At 35.3% G+C, this 24,055-nt stretch overlaps 1 protein-coding gene across 3 annotated transcripts in view; it reads left to right on the top strand.

The window, feature by feature from the left end:
* Positions 1–23,686, top strand: part of AGO3 (argonaute RISC catalytic component 3) — a 109,539-nt gene extending 85,853 nt beyond the window's left edge. For all 3 annotated transcript variants that reach the window (XM_010959903.3, XM_045520346.2, XM_045520347.2), the window contains 3 exons: positions 292–393; positions 9,610–9,809; positions 10,288–23,686. In XM_010959903.3, the coding sequence (XP_010958205.1) occupies positions 292–393; positions 9,610–9,809; positions 10,288–10,396 (411 nt within the window). In that variant the 3' untranslated portion in view covers positions 10,397–23,686. The remainder of the gene's footprint in view (positions 1–291; positions 394–9,609; positions 9,810–10,287) is intronic.
* The last annotated feature ends 369 nt before the right edge of the window (positions 23,687–24,055 follow it).

The following is a 24,055-nucleotide window of genomic DNA, read 5'->3' as shown; positions in this document are numbered from 1 at the left end:
AGCACTTAAAGTAACTTTAAAAAAATTTTTTTTAGGTCTTCTACCCTTATTAGGATCAACTACCAGCTAAGCATCAGTAGAGACTAATAATTCTTTGTTGTTTATCAGCTCTCTCAGCAACATTTAAGAGTAGGAACTAGGAATAGAATAAGATCTGCTCTTAATGCCTGCTTAAGTAATAATGTAGTGACACAGGTGATCAGTGTATATATTTATACTTTTTTACAAGTGCTTTCAGCCACATTCTTTACCTTTGTCTTGTTTGTTTAAATTTTGACCAAACAAATCTAGGTCGGAAGAAGTGGCAATATCCCAGCTGGAACAACAGTTGATACAGACATTACACACCCATATGAGTTTGATTTTTACCTCTGTAGCCATGCTGGAATACAGGTAAGCCTATATACTTGGGGTGAAATATTTTAATTCAGGAACTTCCGTACTTAACGCTTTTTTTTTTTTTTTTAATCTCAGAAAAAGGAGAAATACTCTTCTCTGCAGTTCAAATTGTTTCCACATGAAATGAGATGAAACTTTCAGTAACTAAACTGTATCCCCTTTCTCTCCTTGAGAGGGACTTATTTCTGTGAAAATACCATAATATAAGTAGTTTAATAGAATGAATCTCCCTAAATGAGGTCCCTAATTTAATGCAAAACTTTAAAAAAATCTGAAATACCTGATTATTCCTTTGACATATACTTCTTTTTGATAATACTTCTTCATAAAAATCTTTTGACATTTACTGGCAGATACTGAGTATGTGAAAGAGTTTAATTGTAGAATTACAGCTTTAGGTTTCAGTTAAATAATTTTAAGAGTCTTTTCTTATTTTCAGAAAATCTTTTTGTTAATTTGTTAGCTATACTTAGTAGAGCAGAAGCTTTAATTCAGTGCTTCTCAGCAACAGACAGTGAATCCATAGTTCCAGGATGTCTGAGAGAATGTAGCCCAAACCTATTTTTGTTTACTTGTCATTGATTAAAATAGAAATTTCAGGAAGATGTACCTAACTGTGCATCTCTATCTTTAAGCTTTGTGTGTCACACATGCACTAACCCCAGTTTCACTCTTATGGCTTTAAAATTATTATCCCACTCATTTATGTATGTTCTTATATCTGCTCCTCTTTACAATGTACTTTTTCATGGTGGGTGGTAATAGTCAGCAAAACAAAGTTAAAAGTACCTTTAGAGGTAAAATCTGTCTCATTTGAGTACATGTTTTAACCTAGTGTTTCCCTCTACGTATCCCAAGGAACACTACTGCTATGACTTTTTAATGAATATAGCAGAAGGGAGAAAAAAATTCTCTGTTCATGTAAATTTTAGAAATGCTGGTTGAACAGATTTTTTTTTTTTACTCTAGAACTCTTGGGTTCCAATGATATGCTAATGGTTATTATGAATCCTTAAGACAGAATATTTCCCCAGTGCATTTAACCAGAAACTAGGGAACATTTTGGGCGGGGGAGGGGGATACCAAATTGAAACGTTACTCTAGTCAGCAAATAACCAGGAATATTTCACAGGGACTAAAGACAGTTCTTTACACACCTTCTTAGCGTTATTAAAATTTTCAAACTTTGAGATAAAAAAAAAAGTCTTGTTTTTTACCAGCTAAAATTAAAACGAAATCATTTCTAACCAGTATAAGAGATTATTTTTTCATATCACTACTTTTAACTTTACCATTGAGTAGCAACTCCTTTATGGCCAAACTCCATTACTTAACATTTATATTGGTCATATTGGTCAGCTTAGTCCCATTTCCTCCCCTCCCCATTTTATTTTGAGGTAAAATTCCCATTCATTTTTAAAGCTTAAATTTACAAATCAAAGCTTGGCTCTTCCCTTCTACCCTCCACCTTCCCAAGACAGGCTAGAGCTTTGGTCTTAGTGTTTTGAACAGGTAAGAGGACCATAGGCTGACTCTGAAATACCCTCTTCCCTTCCTCCTTCTAGGACTCTTAACTCATCTGGTACCACTGACTGCCAGAAAGTCAGCAGTGGAGAGGCGACACAAGTCTTTCTGTGGTCCATTCAGATTCTTTCTAACCCTTTAGCCTCCGTGGAGCTGAGGACCCTCAAAGGGCAGCAATGTCTTTCTTTGGCCCCTTCAGTGGTATAGACCCCAACTCCTTTAGGTTAGATTATTTCATGGGATGGCTCCATGGCTCCTCCTCCTCTGCTCATTTGCATTTTTTTAGGCTCCGAAAACTGCTTCCAGGAACTCTCATCACTCTAGCTCTGTGGAGTCAGCAGAGTGGGCCTGTGGACTCTGAGCTCAGAAGTATCCAGTTGTGGAATGAGATGATAGTCTCTCCCTTTCTAACAGGTCTCATCTTTATAACTGATTCTCTAGGAGTGCCCGTTAATTCTCTTCAGGGGAGAGAGAATGAGTTTCCTCACAACTAAAATAACATATTTTCACAAAAACTTCTGCCTCTTCCTATGCTGAGAGGAAGAGGGTAAGATGAGAAGAAGCCAGAGCCAGGGATTTGGTGATCTCCTTCATTGTCTCCTTCATTGAGCCCTTGAGAGAGGGTGGCTGGCTCCAAAGATTGGTAGCTGTTTACAATGTAAGCTGCTCAATACCTTTAGTCCTCTGCTTTGGGCCTTAGTTGAAATTCTAGAACAGCAGGGGAAAAAAAAATCCCACTTATCATACTGTTAGAAACATATTAACTGGATGGAGCATGTGACCCCTCTGACCCACTGAAGGAAATTCTCCTGAAGAGATGAATGCGCCCTAGTGAGGAGTCAGAGTGGGCAGTGTCCTAAATTATGACTTCCTGATATAAATTGGCAGAACTTCAAAGATATTCTTCACTGTTGTTTAACAGTTCTTTGACTCCTCTTTCATTAACTCTTTTTACCTTTTTCTGTGGGTTCCTGACCTTGGTCTGTTGCCTTAACACTCAGCACATGACCCCTTCCTTTTACTTCATTAAGAAATTATATTGTCAGTCATGCCTGTTTTCTTCCCTCCTTTCTCACAGGAAAAAGGGTCAACCTGTAGGATTGTTCTCATTTATTCTTGCCTGCCTTAAGTTGGCCTTAGTTCACCAGTTATCCTCTCACATATCTTCAGTGTCTTCTAAACTTCTGATTCCATTCCTTTAGCTTATAGTTACCCCTGTCCTAAAATACGGTTCCTTGATCCTGCTGTTCTTTTAAGTTATTGCCCCATATCTTTCTTCCATTTGTCACCAAACCATGCTTAAAAGAATAGCCTAAACATACCCACCAGGATGGCTGAAATTTTAGAAGACAAACAGTATTAAGGACATATAGCAACTGGAACTCTTACACTCTCCTGGTAGGAGTATAAATTAATACGAACATTTTTTAAAACTACCTGGCACCTACTAAATTTAAATATATGTATGCTCTATGACCAGGATTTCCACTCCAAGTTAGCCAACAGAAAAGTATGTCTATGTTCACCAAAAGATAATATGTTAATGTTCATAGTAGCACTGGTCCTAATAGTCAAAAAATATAAACAACTCAAATGACCGTGATCAGTAGGTTGGATAAATAACTATACAAATGAGCTTATACAACAGAATATTACACAACAGTGAGAATGATGCCAACAATATGTATGAATTTCATACACAATATCCAACCAAAAAAGCTAGACCAAAAGGGTACATACATTATAAAGTTCAAAAACAAGCAAAACTGAACTATGATGTTAAAAGTCAGGTTACGAGGAGCAGGGTGGCAGGTGGGATAGTGACCAAGAGAGGGCACAAGGAGGCTTTGTAGTTGCAGTTAATGTTTTTTAATTTGGGTGCCAGTTTCGTGGGTATATTCACTTTGAAAATTCATCAATCTATATGTGAACATGGTCTATGTACTCTTCTCTATATATTTATACTTCTATAAAATGTTTCCATTAAGAACAAAAAAAGACTAAGCTTGTTTTTTCTTCATCAGCTTACAGCAGCCTGCCTTCTGCTCCACCACTATTGCTCCTTGATCTCCCTAACATCTGACGCTGTTTACACGCACTCAAGGAAACCATCTACCATTTGACTTCCACTACATGTTTTATCCTACCTGTCATCTTGCCATCCTGTTTTTTCCAGATTTAGTTCTTCTTCCATCCACTCTTTAAAATTTTAAGTTCAAATAATATTCATGACTTTGAAATCTTTTTACAGACAGAATGTTTCTACGGATTTCCAGGTTTTGAAGCTATTTTTGATTGTACCCTCTCACCTACCACCCTTATCTAATGAATCCCTCAACTCTACAGAATGTACCATCTCACTCTTAGATCTAGTCTTTATTCTTATCCTCACCTCCCCTGCTTAGTTCCAGTTCTCATTATTACTTTCCTGTACAATTACACAATGATCCTGAGTGCCCTTGTTGAGTCTGTTCTCATCAGATTATTTAAAACACAACTAAGACCTATCATTCATCTACCTAGTGCTTCACATCCAGTGAAGGTGAAGTCTTATCTTCCTAGGACAACATGTAGATTCTATTCCTTATATCTAACTATCTTTACTCCCTTCACTTCTGCTACCCCCTCAGTCTCTGTCTCTTGCTCTTTTCTCCCATTCTTCCCTCCTACTCCTCCCCTCTCCTTTTCTTTTCCTCTCTGTCTCCTCTCTTTACATATACAAACACGCAACACAACTTCAGCCATTCTAAACTACTTTTAGATAGTTCTCATAACTGTCTTGCCCATGCTACTCTCTTACCTTAAGCATTCTTTCCCTAACTCCTGCTCTTCCTTTAAGACTCATCTCAGACAACAGTTCTTCCCAGTAGCCTTTCTTGTATTCTTCCCCAAGACAAATGCCCTTCCCCTGCACTGCCTGAGCACCCTGTGCATACTTCTTTGTTGCATTTATTACACAGCATTGTAACCATGCTTTTGTTTCTCTCCCCGTCTCACTAGTCTATAAGGTGAGAAAAGGAAGAGGTTACTCATTCATTTAATCAACAGATATTTAGTGTGTACCTCTTAGAAGATAGGTGTTGATACTAGGTGTATGGAGTGAGCAAATAAACATAATCTCTTCTTCTTTTAGTTTATTGAGGGAGATGTATTAAGTAAGTAACCTCATAAATATATATTTATAAATGGGGTAAGTGCAATAAAAGGAAAGTAAAGATAGGAAGAGAGACTTTAGTGGGAAACTGATTTAGATTGGGAGATCACAAAAAGCTTCCCTGAGAAATGACATTTCAGATAAGATCTTGAGGGATGAGTATGAGTTAACCAAGCCAAGAATTAAGAAGCAGCACATATATAAGCCCTTTTGGTGGAAAGAAATTTATCCATTGCAGGAATCAAGTGGAGGCAGCTACTGCAGTATGAGAGTAGATAAGAGAGATAGCCTGACTGGACCGTGTAGGCCTTGTTGGGCAAAGATGAGGATTTGGATTTAGTCTAAGTGCATTGAGAAGCCATTAAAGCTTTGACTGGGCACTAACATAATTAGGTGTGTGTTATGTCTTGTTTTTTAATTCACTCTTATTGAAGTACTGATTGTACTAAGTAAGAGTAATATTGAGGACATCAGTTAAGAATCTGTTACCGTAGTCCAAGCAAAAGATGATGGTGGTTGGGACTAGAATGGCGATGGGAGAAAATCAATGAATTGCATATAGTTAAGACTTTTGTCCTATCTCTTCCCTGTGCCTGAAATGCTCTTTTCCCTGGTCTCACCAGCTCTCATTATCATACAGAGCTCACTTCCATGTCTCCTTCTCAGAGAGACAGGCCTTCTCTGACCACCCAGTCTAAAGTAGCCACAGAGTAATCAGTCTTCTGTGCTATCCTACATTTTAATTCTCTTGATAGCTCAGTTTCTGATGGTTTTATTTATATTTTATCTGTTTCATCGCTGGGATGTGTGTCTTACTCATTATTGTGGGCCCAGTACCTGATACAGGACATGACATATAGTGAATGTTCAGTAAATACTGAATGCGTGAGTGTATAATATATTATATATGCATTATAAACATATAATTTGAGGGAGGTTGGATCCGGTAATAGCTTGAATTTTATCCTCCAAATCTTGCACAGCATCTGACAAATGGTACTCAGACAAATGTGTGTTAAAGTATGCGCTGATCTTTCTCCTTTTCTCCTTTGCCACTGCCATTTTCTTAGTTCATACTTTCATTATCTCACAGGAATACAAATGCAACATCCTCCTAATTGTTCCTCTTGCTTTCAGTTCAGTCTCTTCCTCCCTTTTTTTTTTTTTTTTTAAATGATACTTGTTTTTTGTTTTGGGGGGTGGAGTATTTTTTAATTCATTTTAAATTGAAAACAAAAACAGTTCACCCTTTTTTCACCACACCCCGTCTCTGATAACCACCAATCTGTTCTGTGTATCTTTGACCTTGTTTTATTTTGTTTTGTTTTAATTTATTCATTCATTATCTTACTTTGCTTCCACATATATGGCATTTGTCTTTCTCTGTCTGACTTATTTCACTTAGAATAATGCCCATATGTATGTATGTATGTATGTATGTATATCAGTATATCACAATTTCTTTATCCATTCATCCATCAATGGACACATAGGTTGTTTCCATATCTCGGCTATTGCAAATAATGCAATATAGGAATGCATACATCTTTTTGAGTTAGTGTTTTGATTTTCTTCAGATAAGTACTCATAAGTGGAGCTGCTAGATCATACGGTATTTCTATTTTTAATTTTTTGAGGAACCTCCATACTGTTTTCATAGTGACTGCAACAGTTTACTTTCCCACCAGCAGTGCATAAGAATTCCCTTTTCTCTACCTCCTCACCAACACTTGTCATTTCTAATCTTTTGGATAATAGCCATTCTGACAGGTATGAGGTGATATTTCATTGTAATTTTGACTTGCATTTCTCTGATGATTAATGATATTGACCATCGTTTCATGTACCTGTTGGCTATCTCTGTGTCTTCTTTGGAAAAATGTCTGTTCAGATCATCTGCCCATTTTTTAATTGGATTTTTTTCTTTTGTTATTGAGTTGTATGAGTTCTTTATAATTTTGTATGTTAACCCCTTATCAGATACATGATTCGCAAATATTGTCTCCCATTTAGTAGGTTACTTTTTCATTTTATTGATGGCTTCCTTTGCTGTGCCGAAGCTTTTTAGTTTGATGTAGTCTCACTTGTTTATCTTTGCTTATGTTGCTTTTGCTTTTGGTTTCAGATCAGAAAAAAAAAAATTATCAAGACTTAGGTAAGGGAGTTTACTGCCTGTGTTTTCTTCTGAGAGTTTTAAGTTTCAGTTCTTACATTAAGTCTTTAAACTATTTTGAGTTAATTTTTAGTGTGTGGTATATGATAATGGTCCAGTTTTAGTCTTTGCATGTGGCTATCCAAATTTCCCAACACTGTCCTTTCCCATGGTAAATTCTTGGCTCCTTTGTCATAAATTAATTGACTATATATGCAAGGGTTTATTTCTGGGCTCTGTATTCTGATCCATTGATCTACCTACATGCTTGTTTTTATGCCATTGCCATACTATTTTAATTAGTACAGCTTTGTAGTATACAGACATTCCCTACCATATGATGGTTTGACTTACTATTTTCTGACTTTACAGTGGTGTGAAAGTGATATGTATTCAGTAGAAACTGTACTTCAAATTTTGAATTTTGACCTTTTCCCAGGCTTGTGATATGCAGTGTAATACCCTCTCACAATACTGGGCGGCGGCAGCAAGCCATAGCTGCCAAGACACACCATCACTAGGGTAGACAACTGATGTGCTTACAACCATTCTGTACCCAGACAACCATTCTGTTTTTCACTTTCAGTACGGTATTCAATAAATTACATGAGCTATTCAGCATTTTATTTTAAAATAGGCTTTCTGTTAGATGATTTTGCTCAACTATAGGCTAAGTCTTCTGAGCACTTTTAAGTTAGGCTAGGCAAAACTATGAAGTTTGGTAAATTATGTGTATATTAAATGCACTTTGACTTAGGGTATTTTCAACTTAAAATTGGTTTATCAGGACATAACCCCATCATGAGTCATGTAAGATCTGTGTAATATTTTATTTCTTCTTCTTGGCTAATTTCTCTGGCTAGGACTTCCAGTACTATGTGAATAAAGTGGTGAGAGTGGCATCTTTGTCTTTTTCTTGATGTTAGAGGAAAAGCTTTCACCTTTTCACCACTGAGTATGATGTTAGCCATGGGCTTGTCATATATGGCCTTTTTTATGTTGAAGTATGTTCCCTCTATACCTGCATTGTTGAGAGTTTTTATCATAAATGGATGTTGAATTTTGACTTCTATTTAATCTGCTTACTAGTAATCAGTCTGTTAAAATTTTCTATTTTCTGTTTCATCAGGATTCTGTTTCTAATCCATCCTCCATATAATTGCCGATATTACTTTTATAAATTCCAATCTCATCCCTCCTAAAAACCCTCCTGTTTAAAAAGCTGTGCAGTGCTTTCCCTGCTGCCCCTAAGTGAAAGTCTGAATTCCTAAGCATGTCATTGAGTCTGATTCCAACTGTTCATATCACCTTCATCTTTTCTCTCTCATGTACCATACTCTGTTCATTCTAGTCTATTAGCTATTCCCCAAATATGCCAAAAAATTTTATGCCCCTTGTGCTTTTGTTAAGGCTGTTCATTCTGCCTGGTGTCTTTATCCTGTCCACCCCAAAAAGGCCAAATCTCACTCCTCCCCAACTTGGTGAAGGGCCCCAGGACTCACCCTCACCATTTGTTCCTTTAGTATTCTCGTGCAGGGCTTAGTAGTAGCAGTACTATAGCCGTGTATTGGGTGTTTTATAATTGTAGATGCTCTGCTCCTCTGCTAAAGTACAGTTTTTCCAGAGACAATAAATTTTTTGACTTTGTTGACTTTTTCTTTGAATTCATAGTACCTAACATAGTAGCCAATACATAGGAGCTCAACTAAATGTGCTAGGTTTTTATTATGGTACAGTGTGTATACATAACATACGGTTTATCATTTTAACCTTTTTAAGTATGTAGTTCTGTGGCACTAAGTAATGTGCACTATTGTGCAGCCATACCACCTTCTGTCTCTGGAACTTTTTCATCTCTCAACTCTCTGTACTCCTTAAATACTAACTCCCCATTCTCCCCTCCCATCATCCCCTGGCACCACCATTCTACTTTGTCTATATGAATTTTACTACTTCAGGTACCTCATATAAGTAAATCATACAAATTTTATTTTTTTGTGACTGGGTTATTTCACTTAACATAACATCATCACGGTTCATCCATGTTGTAGTATGTGGCAGAATTTTCTCCCCTAATAATAATATTATTACCATACCACCTTTTATTTATCTGTTCATCCATCAGTAGATACTTGGATTGTTTCCATCTTTTGGCTATTGTGAATAATGCTGCTTTGAACACAGGTGTGCAAAAATCTAAGTCTCTGCTTTTACTTCTTTTGGATATATACCCTGAATAAAAACTAAATGTGTTTTTAATTGATTGTTAAATTAGAATGTTTTACTAATGTACAAAGTTTGTTTTTTATTTAACTTAGTCCATAACTAATATTTACCGGGAAGTTTAGAAATCAACAGAATACGCCGTTGCCTTTTATAGGGTACCAGCCGTCCTTCACACTATCATGTTTTATGGGATGATAACTGCTTTACTGCAGATGAACTTCAGCTGCTAACTTACCAGCTCTGCCACACCTATGTGCGGTGTACACGATCCGTTTCTATACCTGCACCAGCGTATTATGCTCACCTGGTGGCATTTAGAGCCAGATATCATCTCGTGGACAAAGAACATGACAGGTAATATAAAAGCATAACAAATACAGATTCTCACCCAAATCCAAGTATGCCCTGTGTGTTAGAATTTTCTTTGGAAATTTCTTTGTTTCCACGTAAGAATGTGCCTCTCTGTTTGCCATAAAGCACTGTCGTTTAGAATTAAAGTTCCATGAGCTATTGTTAGTAATAGTATGATATAGTGATTTTGTTGATTTACCTAGTTAATTCAAGGGAGAGGTTATTGGTGACAGAAGTGATATAAACAGACAAAATGATAGGATGTCTTGGATTTGCTTCTAAATAATCCTAGGGAAGTGCGAGAAGTAAAACAAAATTGGCCTTGAGTTAGTAATTATTGAACCTGGGCGATAGACATGTATGAGTTCATTATACTGACCTCTTTTTTTTAATGTGTTTGAAATTTTCTACAAGTAATATTTTTCAGAATTATTATATCAGAATAGGGTTGGGTTTGTGTTCATTGCCACTTTTCTTACAGTGCTGAAGGAAGTCACGTTTCAGGACAGAGCAATGGACGAGATCCTCAAGCTCTTGCCAAGGCTGTACAGATTCACCAAGATACCTTACGCACAATGTACTTTGCTTAAAAAGTTGAAGGATATTCTCTGAGAGGAAGAACTGGAAGATGAATCGACATACAGTGTATGCTTCCAGTGGAGTCAGTTGAGTGGGGAATGCCTCCAGCCATACAGAAACCAACACTGTGTGGGGGCCAGGGTCTGATCTATATGTTGATACAAGGAAGATCGTTTACTTCATCAAGGAACACAGCACCATTATGCAATATGAAACCAGCCAACTGCTTTTTTGTGCGGTCTCCTGTAGGAAGTATCGCAATTGTTTCGTTTTCACTTTCTTGTAGTCTAACCCTTTTAATGCCTTTACCTCAAGTTGCTTGGCAGCACAACTCTTTGCAAAAAAAAAAAAGGTAAAGAAAAAGTAAATGATGGTTAAAAAAAAAATACCGATATGAATAATCAAAGTGATTGTTCACAATTATGTGTGCAAAAAAATTAATGTGCATTCGTGTATTCTTATAAAAGATATCTGTATATTTTACATATATACATGTATACTGCATATGCATATATATCTGGATCTACATTGACAATAGATATATATGTGTCTGTGTATATATTTTATAGTTCATTCCACTGGGAAACTTTCTTTCCCTTTTATTATTCTCCCACCACCACTTTTATTTCTCTCTCTACCTTCCTTGCCTTCATCACCTACATTTTTTTTCCCTGATGCTACCAGTGACATTCAAATGTTCATGTATCTGGTTCATTTGAATATGAAGCATGGCAAACTAGATTTTTATTTTTATTTTGCACACCCTACTCCGGTCTCTTGTCTCATACACAATTCTGAGTCCTCAACTCTTAACATTGCTTTCTTAAGAAACAAAATTATTTTTGTTTTTTTGTGAGGGTGAGTGGCCCTTCCTGCTCTGCTCTGAACTTACATTTGCCATTTGTACAGTGTGTACATAAGCAGTAGCAACCTAAACTATTCTTTTTCTTTAGTGAATTTGTTAAAGCTGCTATAAATATAAAACCTTCTCAGAAGTTGTAACTCTTTCTCTCTGTAAGTGATATACATTCTAAAGCCTTCTGTTTCTATGGGTTATACATGGAAGTCCCTTAAAGCTTTTATAAAATATAAATATTTTAAATGATTGGAACTGTATAGGGTTGAGGCCTCTGAAATTGGGTGGAGAGAAAGGGTTGTGGAGATCTCTTTTTTTTTTTTTTTTTTTTTTTTTTTGCTAGTTTACTTGCTGCCTCTCATACCTTAATGTGATGTTCATATATATATTTTTATATATATGTGTGTATATATAAACATATATGTATGTGTTTTGAAGTATAGCTTCCTTTTCTTTATATTTATTAGAATAGCGCTTTAATAATTATAGAATCATATTGGCAACATCTTTTATAGAAATATAATCATGTTTATTTTAAGAACTGACAACTTGTTTTTGCTATCTTTTAGTGCAATAAGCAGTTTTAAAAGAAAGCTGTGTCTGTTTGACATCTCTACCACAGATAGTGGGAGAAACAGGCACCTCCATAATTTTAAAAGGGCAAAGTAATACAGCCTTAATTTCAGAAGGAAAGTTTTGTAATTTTCAAATTTCAAGCATGTCTTTTTAAAAATCACAATGAAAATGAAGTTAAATTTCCTAAATGAGTCTGACCTGAATATTAGAAATAAAGTTGAAAAACTTTAAGTAATGACAGTAACTAGCTTAAGATTTAGAAGATATTTAAATTCTTTGAAAATAGATCATGTTTATTAAAGAATCATACTAGTGAGGTGTCCATTTTCATTTACTAAAATGAATCAGAAAAATGTAAAATGACATTTAAAAAAATTTTTTTTTGCTAATTCATCACCAGTGTAACTTTCCTTTTAAAATTAGGGTAATGGTGACAGAGGAAGTTAGGTCTTTGATCATTCTATATGAGTTAAATAACTGAAATGTTGGGAACAGTTTTGCAGAACTTTTGTTTTATTGATTTCACTTTAAGATATTAATAAGTACTATAAAGCTGTCAAACCGAGTTCATCAGTAACCTTGGATTCAGGGGAGCTTTGCACTTTGTAACTCATGAAAATCGCATTTTAATTTTTTTTTTTTTGCACTGGTTCAGAGTATAGATATTACAGATTGTTTCCAGTGGGCATTGTTGTTAACCTTTCAGAATTCCATCTGCACATGAAAACAAATGGATTAGCTCTTTTAGTTTCTCTCTTACTTGTACCCACATTTATTGTCGATTTACTGTATTTTGAGCCTAAAATCTGAGCCCATGTCCTCTAACAGTTAGGAAGTCTTTTGTCCCTCTGCCAGAAAACTAACAAAGTACTGTATTTTGTATGTCTATTATATTGAAGTGTCTGAAATGCAATTTAAAACACTGTTTCCAAGCTCTTTACGTAAGGTATTATTTGTGTAATATATACATTTTTCTCCCAACCCTCCCCCCCAAAAAAAATTCCTGTAAAGGATGTGTTTTTTTTCATTGAAGTTTCACTGAATATCAAAAATTGTTGAATTTTTTTTACATTGAAAATTCATAGAACATGGGCAAAAGAAGAAAATAGTATATCCTAGATGGTAAAAACTTGATTGTATATGTTTCCTCAGTATGAATAACACATCTTCCTTTATCAGTGGGAATTGCACAGATTCACATGGGAAACTTTAGGTCCTAAGAAAGAACTTTAGATAACCTTTCCTGATTTACTGCTTTACCTAATTTTTAGTCACTTAATCTCACATGCGCTAAAATAAAGCCCACAATTTAAACCTATTTGGAAGGGCTTTTACAGAGGAAAAAAAAATTTTTTTTAATATAAAATTTTACGTTGGAAGTGAGTTCTTTTTAGGGTGCTCTTAGAGTTTCAACACTGCTAGTTTAAAGTTGGTTAACTTGAAAGAATATGTATAGTGTATTTCTATTTTGCTAGCTAACAAATTGGTATATCGAACTTAATTACAAGAAACTTTGTGCTTAGAATTTTAAGGTAAAAGACTATGTGGCAAATATGTTTTGAAATTTGTTTTAATTGTTACTACACTTCTGGTGTAGAATTCCTGATCATTTTTATTAAAAAAAAAAAAAGTTTTGAGTTTAATGGTCATGAAATTCAACAGTGACCTGTCTGTTCCTGCCTTTGCTCACTATACAATGAATGTCTGTTGTTTTCTATGATATATGAGTGACACGGTGACTTTAAAATGTCAGTCCCGGCAACTGGTATAATTGATTTTCATGTAAAGAAAAATTGGGAGTTTAATGTATATTCTGGATGGCAAATGTGTCCGTGTAAAGGGCTGATACATATTTTACATTACAGTATCAAGTTACTGGCATTGAGGACCATGCATTTATAATACTGTAGCTGCTATATTTATTTAATGAAGTGGAGTCTGACAGTTACTGCACTAAACAGTAAGGAGATGAGCAGGATTCAAGGCTGTGTTAGACCCTTCTTTCTTTCCTTTTCTTTTCTTTTCTTTTTTTTTTTCCCTAAAAAGATTAAGAACATAAAATATCAAGGTAACAAAGGGTGCTGCCATTTTAGTTTCAATTTAACATCAGGATACTCTTTTTTTGGTTTTAGAAATGTGGATTTTGACTTTAGCAGTTTTGAAAAGGGTACCTCAACCTCCTCAGTACTGGTTTTTGGCATATTTTTACGGAAGTACAGATGCCCTTTATTTTTTTCTTAGTGTTTTACCTTTTAACAAGTTTCTCAGAAAAAGTATTCTTCTATGGAAATCTTCCTGTTTATAACCTATTAATTTATTTATCTTCCTAGAAGAAAGTCTAGCTAGAATTCTAGTGGGAATGTACTAGGTTTTTCAGAAGGCACCTGATAAAGATTCATCTCTACCTTCTAGCACAGAGACTCTAGCCTTCTAAAAACCTATACTAGTTTTCCAAACTAGGTTCTCTGATGACCCACCACTGCCTAAAGTTTACTTGTATATTCTGTAAGGATTTTAGTATGACAGACCTCATGACAGGCTTAGTCACAGCAGACTTAAGGTATGTCTAGGGAAATAAAAGCTGAGCTGCCATTCAGTAGAAACGGCTAGCAGAGGATTTCAATGTTTAAGGAAAAGGTGAACACTCAGAGTGCCAGTAATAGATCTGAAGTAATTAGATGGATTATAGACCAGGAATTAGAGATACTATTCAAAGAGTTTGGTGGGTGTTTGATTCAGAGGCCAACATGAATTTGCTGTGAGTGGTGGTTTTTATGACGCCCATGAAGCTAGCCACTTGGATTCAGCCAGAATATTTTGTAGTCTTGCTAGTTGAAACTTGATAGTAATGTTTTGCCAAGAAGCTTAACTGAAAACTCAGTGATTTTTATTCAGTATCATTAGACTTGAGTTCAATATTTATTTAACTCATCCTCTTAGATATTCTCCTATTGAAAACTTTTAAAGACACATTATCCCTAACAGGAACTTGCTGCCTAAATAATCTTTTAGGAGTTATCAGTCAAGCTGCAAAAAGACATCACTGGCCTGGCAACTTTATTTTATTTATTTTTATTGTAGTATAGTTGATTTACAGTATTGTGTTTGGCCTGGCATCTCTATTTTGGCTTTTTTATCCATATGAATTTTAATCCTTTTCATTCTTTTTTGAGGATTCATGGTTGTCTCAAAGCTTCAATAATAATAGTTGGGAGAGCTTACATCAAGTGAGGCCTTTGTGAGTGACAGTATAACCCTGACTCTAAAGTCTGTCTTTATTTTCCTTTTTCTCTCCCATTTGGTCATATAAAGCACTTTGTGATTCTATAGGGAGTCAAAAAATAAGCCAAGAATAATGTGTAAAATCAGAACATAAATGTGAAAGTGAGAATTTTCTCCAAAAAACTCATTTCTTTTTAAATTCCTGATTATACTAAGAACACTCTTGATCAGTGGCAATGTTAGAAATGATATTGTGATTAATGAAACTTAAGCTGACTCCCAGGAGAAAAAAAATCTCAACCTCTCTTCCCCTCTCCCGACCCCCTTCTCCCTCTCTCCCTCTCTCTCCCTCTCTCTCTCTCTCTCTCTCTCTCTCTCTCTCTCTCTCTCTCTCTCTCCCTCCCTCCCTCCCTATATATATATATATAGGGATATATATATATATATATATATATATATATCTCAAAGGGGGAAATACTTTTTACTCTTCCTGTTTTTAAAAATGGTACATTTCAGCTTATAATTTTCCATGTTGGTCAGAATAATTTCTTTTAGCTAAAATATAATGGTCAAGACTTGTGCTAATATTATTGACTGCTAATTGAATTTTATTTTTATTTACCCATCAAAGATAGTGCTCTAGATTTTTACATTGCTGTAAGAATCTATTGCTCTTAAAGTTTGGATGTTAAAGATTTTTATTTGAATTAAAGATCATAGGTTAATAAATTTCATATGGAGGGCTTGAGATTGACCAATGAGAAGCCCTGTTTGAAGTTATCAGGTCAAAATTAAGATTCTGTCAGACCATCCAGCCATTCATTGGTCTCCCTTCCATTTTGAAATCAGTGTCTAAGGTAACCAAAATTTACTCTTGTGTCTATGTTAGGGTCTCAGTAAAGCAAAAATGTTCTTCAGGGTAGATGCTGGATTAAATTTTTAAATCATTTTTAAGAGCAAGGCGGTTCTTAGAAAGTGCCTTTTCAGAAGATGGTGCTGTAGATTTTTATTTTTCAAATAGCACAAGGCTAAACATTTTAAAGATGAATTATTTTAGGAACTCCAAGGGTGTGACCGTTTCATATAAATAATGTTATTTGTTGTCCTGAATCTGGTCCAAAGGAACCAAGTAAAGCTTTTATTCAGCAAAGTATCTAGGTAAATGCTCACCAAATGAATTTTGTAAGTTTAAAAGCAATTTTTAACAGAATTAACCTTTTCATTTCTCATCTGTGTTGAAGGCAATTTATAAGGCACATAAAACAGCAGATCTTCTTAACTTTTTGACAAGAGTATGGGTATAGTAGCAAGTGCCCAAAGGCAAAGGTAACTTGCCAGAAATTATGTCATAGGCTACCTTTTCCCCCCCCCAGCATAGATTGACCCTTTTGTAAATATCTATTGGCAACCTTTCCTGATTAATCTTTATTAGAGAAGACTGTATATAAGGGTAGAGCCAAGTGACCATGGGAATCAGTCTAAAGGAAAAATAAAATGATTATGTCTCTGTCTTTAGGGAAGTTTTCTTTTTCAGGTACCAAGAAATATTCTAAATGATTCTCTCTCTTTTCTAGCATAGATGAAAAACAATGACAGTGCATCTGTATGATCAGTTAATTAGAAATAGAACATGTAAAATTGGGCTTCGGGGGAAACAAGCAAAAGGAAGGATAATAACAGGAGCATCATGCTTGTTAGAAACCTGGTAATCTACCAGAAAGCAATTTTCCCTGAGCTAGGAAGTAGTAAACAGTAGTAAATGATCACCTAACCAGTTCTTACTTGTGAATTTGGTGAGCATTCTTCCAGAAAAGAATAGACATAAAAACAGACAAAAAACATTACACCTCAGTAACCTTGTATGCTGCATTATGTAATAATGATAGTAAAATTATATTGATTGTTTGGAGTGTACTATGTCTGTCTGCAAATATACATGCACATTAAACTTTTTCATTTTTTTTGTAATGTCTTAATAGCAATTATGAGTTTATTTTTTAATATTAATTTTCTATTGTGATGTTTGTATTTATTGGCAATTTGTGTGCAACTTTTATATTTTGCTTAGATTAAGGTATTTTTTTAATAGATATTTCCAGCTTTTCCTCTTTCTTTGTTATATTAGCAGAGGTTAAGATGGACTGTTAATATACCAACCAAACTACTATTTCCATAAAGTCTAGAGTTTGGATTTTTACCGATAAACCAGTAACACTATTTTGTAACTTAGAATACTTAATGTTGTTTATATAGTGGGCATTAAAGACAGTCTTTAGACAAATTTCTAAATGTGGAGGGGAGGTGGGTCTTTTCTGTAAGTTAGATTTCTTTCCCTTAAGTAGCAAACTAACATTAACGAATTGGATTTATTTTACCTGATCTGTAGTTTGGGGGCAACTTGTCAAATAAATGATTGTTATTTCTTTTTCTAACTTCAGCTACATTGAAACTGCTTAAATGGTTACATCATCCAGCATTAGGATTATGATACCATTTTTATAGGCCTGGAAAACAAATAGCAAATGATCAAGAAGTCAGTGATCATTGACTCTGAAATGGAGTCTCCCTTCCCCTACCATAATTATATTATATGGAAGATTTGCTACCCTGATCTTTTCCCTAGCATACTTCTAAAGATGAGTCAACCCTGAGCATCAGCGAAGGAACAGAATTTAAGTGGCTAGGTAGAACCAGAGATAAAGACTGATTAATACAGTATTTCAGTTAATTAAAATTTTAACTAATAATATGAGTGTGAATTAATTGGAAGGAAGTGAAAAGTATGATTATAGAATATTAATTTCAAGCATTTATGGTCACTCCAGTTTCCTAGTGAATAGACCAAGATTATTTGTATTGACATTAATCTTTTATAAAAATACATTTGAAATGAATTCTTTTAAACAGGTAAAATATTTCCATTGTGTTTTTACATGGTGAATTTGCTTGATAAGCCATTTTTTCAGTGAGACATTGAAAGATAAATTTTATCCCATTCTCTGAGTTTTAAATTCTAAATTATCACGTTTCAATGTATGACATTTTGTGGTACTATATTCTATTCTTCCACTGAGAGGGGATAAATGAGAAAATTTTAAGTAATTGGGAAAATGTTTTCATATTACATGAAATTTTACAGTTTAAAATGAATCCACATATGATTTCATATAGACATTAGCCATTTGTGTATAATATACTATTCTGAGCTACTTCCTTCACCCCTGTGTCAAGTATTAATGGAAGGTTGGTACTCTGAGGATAGGAATTTGTTGCTACTAAAAAACTTTGGAGCAGTCAGATATATTTTTGTTGCAAATACATGTCCTCCTCTTAAGGATGTTTATTGTGGTTATAACGTTAATAGTTTTATTCATTATGTTTCAACGTTGTCCTTGGTTGATAAGCATATAATTCTTGTAGAACAGTATTTTTAAGGCAGCTTTGAGTAGAAATCATCCTTCACTTTCTTTTTTTCCTTCTGAAAGATCATAGGAATCTGACACCTAGAGCTTATTTTGCTCTTTTAACTGGTTGGCTTCATAAATCAGAGTCCCTGGCATCAGCAGTGAATTACCACAGTGAAGTACTTGGTGACTTGTTCAAGTTTACTGTCCCCCTCCTAAGAAAAAAAAGTATTTCTGCAGTGAGTAATAATACATCCCAAAAAAGAACATCATGAATAGTCTTATGTGAGTCGAAAACAGATGGGAGAACTGGTCATTAGAACTTTGCTTTGGGCGTTTTATTATTTCTAAAAACTGTGTGCACCTCTATAATTTTATGTTTAGGAGGCTGTGCCAGAGACTAGAGAGGGAGATTAGTCTGGTTTAATGCCTAAAACTTTCCATCCTTATTTATTTCATGGCTTTAGTTGGAAGGGCAGACATACAAAAATCCCTTAATTTGGCCCTTTAATAATAATTTTAGAACCAAAGGAGGACAGATTCTTTGTACAAAAGTGTTACAGGTGTGACAGGAGGTCTCTGTGAAGAAATGGAGTAGAGGAATTGTGAGAGTATGTAGTGAGGGGAGAAATGAGGAAAAAGAAAGGGTTTATTTCCTGGAATCCTTGGATAGAAACCTTACAGCTGTTTAACATTTGTCCAGTTCCCACAGTTGCATTGTAAAAGAGGGGCTGTTGCTGTTTGAACCTACAAGAGAAACCTAAGAAGAGTGCTTCTCCAACGTAAATTTATTTTATGTTGTTCTCCCAGACCTAAAGTTGCATCTGTTTTCATTAAATTAGAGAAGTTGTGTCTGAATTATAATAAACAAAATTAAATGAAGTATTTATTCTTAAATAGAGCCATGGCATTACTATCAACATGGCTTCTCCAGCTTTTCCCTTTATATAGAAAACACCGAACAGGGCCTTTCTAGACAAGGTATTCTTTCCTATAAAGAAAATGTTTTTGGTGAAAGATTTGGGGAAAACACTGGTAGGTTGTAACAAGGGGGGCATTTTGCCTAACACACACAGTCCAATCAGTAATGGATACAATTTGGTCCCAGGGAGTTTGACAAGAGGAAGGTTTGGTTTTGGTAGCAACAGACTTGGATCTCTGATGATAAATAGCTCCCTGTTTTACAGAAAGGGAATGGCCTCATAGTATTGATGATCCTGCAATGTGCATGTGCTGTTTTTCTAATTCAAAAATCAGGAATGGGGGGAGGGTATAGCTCAAGTGGTAGAGCACATGCTTAGCATGCATGAGGTCCTGAGTTCCCCAGTACCTCCTCTAAATATAAATGAATAAATAAACCTTAATACCTCCCCCTCAAAAAAAAAAAAAAAATAGAAAAGGGAAGGAAAGGAAATCAGGAATAGCAAGCACAAAATCTTCTAATGCTTTGTCCCTATAAGATTCATTAAAAGTTTTCCAGGAGTTTCTCATTTCTTAGCCCAAGGCACAACCCTTTTCTCCTCTTTAAAAAACAAAAAGGATTTAGAGGCAGCTTCTGTAGAATTCTACTGTGAGTAAATAATAGTCTTTAAAAGACTTGAGAAAGGAAGATCACATGCCACAAGTTATAGCGTGATTGAGAGACTCTTTGAGCACTGTTTTCATGTTCATGTCAGTTTTTCCTTCAGTATATATCATTCTTTGATTTACTTGAGTAACGTCATTCTGTTTTGGGATATAATCAGTGTTGTATGCCATTTATGAATTGTGCAGTTCTCTCTCCACCCCCATACACACACACACACTGTTAAAAATAAAAAGAGGAGAGATTTTTAAGAGGGAGAGAATGAGAATCATTAGGATGTAACTTCAGTTAATACAGATGGAAAGAAATCCTAACTCAGTTAAATGACAATTAAGATTGAAAGTGTTGATGCTGCAGGTATTGTCTCTAGCCATAGAATTTTTTGCTAGCTATAGAGTGATAATGTGAATAGAATATGTATCTGAAATAGGATGTTATAACAAAGTGACAAAAGAAAATTATTCTTGAAAGTAATATTTCAGTCTTCCGCAACAGAGATTTCCCATATTATGGAAAATTAATATGGCTTTTGGTTATGATGAATCAGACTGATTTAAAATTCAAAAGATTTGTGACTTTTATTCTGACATATATAAATATTCTATCAAATGAATACTTAGACTATTATTTCCTCTTAATTGATTTTGTCAGACCTCAGTTCTGTAGATCTCTCTCTCACATATGTACTTCTTGGTGTGTGCAAAATTCTATATAAAAAATTTTTTTTAGCTCAGCCTATTTCCTTGTCAAACCTGACCTGTAAAGGAGAAGGCATAAATAGGTTTCAAATGCAGGAACTTTTAGAAGATCACAACTGGAAAAAAACGGTTGAGAACTTGTTGCCTTTGAGAGTAGGAAGGGCTCTAACACTTGAGCTGAGATTTTCAGTTAGAGCTCTACCACTGATTTGATCTGTGTCCTTAGGGCCATTTTCTTAGTTTCTGTGTGCCTACATGCTCTGTGTGAAATGGTGGCGATGACACCTGCCCTCACCTACCTCACAAAGTAGTAAGAGTAGAATAATGTTTATGACAGTGCTTGAGTTCTCCAAAAGAAAAGCTATTCAGAAGTTCAAGATTAAAAAATGTTGTATGAAGAGTTCGTTTCCAGTTTGCCTCTATGAGAGTGTCTTTAATTACCGTACATCATTTTATCAAGCAGGTATAGGAGAAACTGAGGCTTTATCATGGTATGGTGTTCACATACAAATGTATCCTGTTCTGTCCGTCCCCCCCCCCCAGCACACAGGCTGAATTTTTCTTTATAGGAAAACTTTGGGAAAAGTGTAACTTCAACAACCAAACTCCTTTTAGTGGTGCTATGGCAGCTGTGATTGTATTTTGAGTTAGATTAATGTGGTGAAATCATCAGATAATCAGAAATTAACTTTGCCTTTTGCCTTCAGGCATTTTTACTACATTACTGGCATCAGAGGCTGTTGTACAACCAGATAGTTATCCCTTTGTGTCTTGCAGGTTTTTGGTACCTTTCTTTGGAGTAGGGGGTTAGGTCTTAAGAAGGAAAATGTGCTTATTTCAGTTATCACTTTGCAGAGTTGAACCTTGCTTTCCAATCACCATGTTCCTCTAAATGTTAAAATACAGCAAAAGTTTTTTTCCTTCATTTCAGTTCAGTGCTGAGCACCTGCAGGTGATATCAGGCAGCCCGTTGGTGTCTGACCCAGTTATCTTTTTGGATCATGGGCAGAACCTTACATTTCTACAGGCTTACCCATTTCCCTGGGGGGAAGGGATTCCTGTTTCTAGGAAAAAAACAAAGGGCACAGCACCACAGGTTGTGTGAGCAGTTCCTTGTTGAAACAAACAAGTTTGGTTTTTTGGGTTTTGTTTTTTAAGAAAAAAAAAAAAAGGATGCATTTTAGGTACACAGGGTATGAATGCATTCAACATTTATTTTTCTCTCTAGATGCTGACCTCCCCTTGTTGCAGGCAGTCGGGCTTTTCTAGCTCATCACTAACATGGGTGGAATCTGTGTGAGTTTTTATAGGATAATGAAAATTACAAGTACTAAAAGTTGGGGAGATTCATGCTTGGAAAATGAACAAAAAAATCTACCTTGCTGGGTGAGATAGCTAAGAATAATGGGTATATCAGGAATACTTTTAAACAATTTTTGCTGTAATGTGTAGCTTTAATATCTGTCTTCAGTTATAGACCCATAAAAGTATTACTGTATCTTGTGAATAAAGATCATTCTTGTGGACTAGTGTATGGATGCATTCATAGGCTGAGGGAAGCAGTGGGGTGTGTGTGTGTGTGTGTGCACACGAGTGTGTAAATATCCTATGTTTATAACACTGTGTATTACATAAGTTTATATAGAAAAAAATACTGTGTTCCTTTAGTGTTTGGGGGACTAAAATTGTGATATAACCATTCCAGTGTAATCTGACCACTCATTCTAGAGAACATTTATATTACACACAAATGCACACCCCTAAAGCGTTGCTAACTGCTCCCACTTTAGATAATTGCTGCTTTTTTTTTTAAACCCGAAGTAATGGAGGAGGAAACAGCACTCTTTTTAAAGGGGCTTTTTTGAAAAGTAAAATGTAAATATAGGACACGTGGGGAGGGTGGGGCCACCTGCAAATGTCCTGCAGATGGACAAATAGCCTTTTAAATTTTACTTTTTAACCATCTTAACCGTGTGTGCCTATTTGTATTGCAGATGTGAACTATTTTTGGGAGTTGATCTCAGTATGTTTTGAAACTGAATTATTACATAAAATCAGAGTAACCTCTTTCTCCATCCTCCTTTTCCACACTGACTATTCTTGCCAAATATTTCTACTGATACCAAGTTTCAGCATGGTAAAATGACAGACTTTCAAACCTCCTTCCTCATCTTCCCTATCCTGTCTTATGCCTGGCCTGGCCTTATATTTTTTGTTAGCTTTTCATAAGTAAGAACAATTTACTGTAGTAATTTAGAGACTGCAGAGTTTCAAAATGTTTCTCCATAAGCCTTCCTTTGTTAATGTTTGGTTACACAGTAGCATCAGTTAAAACAATGGAGTGAGTGTGAGTTTGTAATATGCTGTAAGATAAAATCTTGAATGATACTAAACTGACTGCCACACTTTATTAAGAGGAAATTGGATTATATGGTGGGTGGGAGCAAGTCTATGATATATATGTAATCACTGTATAATTAGAAACACCAAATGCTGAATCCTATCACTGTGTACTTGGGGGCCAGGCTTTGAATATGGTGGTTATTTTAATTCCTTGAGAATAAATGTAATTAAGACGAGCAGAAGGCAAATAAAGTTTTTAAACAAAAGTGCTTTTTTTTTTTTGGTATTTAAATTATCTTCCCAAAAAAGATTACTACAAAAAACTTAGGGTTGAAATTGAGAAGCTTGAAGAAGCCGCTTTTTAAGCAGTTCAGTCACTTACACTATTTTATGTTGAAGAAATTGTTATAATTCTTTCTGAGCCAAACTGTCACTGAAATGTCCTGTGACAGAACCACTCCTCTTTTTTCTGCCATTCTGTGTATCGGAAGGGTTCTATGTTGTATTTGTTTTTAATCCTTGATTTTAAAAAATTAATGGTTTTAGTGTTGCTTAGCTTCAGTTTGAAGTGTAACTTTCACTAATAACTGCAATAAAAAGAAAAGCTTTGCTCTAAACTTTCTGTCGTGTGGACATCATTACGCTCTCTCTTCAGGCTTAGGTAAAGGAGCCAGTGTGATAGAGTGGGAAGAATGTAGGTTTAAGAATCATGACGTCCTGGGTTCAAACCTGGATTGCATGACACTCTGGACAAGTTCCTTGATGCTTCTAAATTTCCACTATAGAGAGGCCTGCTGGAATATTAAATGAGTTAATAGATGGAAAATGCTTAATAGTGCTGGGCATGTAGATGGAGCTCAGGTTTTAAAGAGATTCCCCCCCCCCCACCTCCATTTTCCCTTAAATATAAGACATTGAGTGGGATGGAAAGGGGGAAGCAAGAAGCCAGGCTTACGAACTCTGCCAGGCAGTGAAAGAACTTAAGA

The sequence above is a fragment of the Camelus bactrianus genome, chromosome 13 (assembly GCF_048773025.1).
Source record: "Camelus bactrianus isolate YW-2024 breed Bactrian camel chromosome 13, ASM4877302v1, whole genome shotgun sequence".
NCBI classification, from domain to species: Eukaryota; Metazoa; Chordata; class Mammalia; order Artiodactyla; family Camelidae; genus Camelus; species Camelus bactrianus.
Note: the sequence above shows the minus strand (reverse complement) of the source record. Positions and strands in the feature narration are given on the sequence as shown.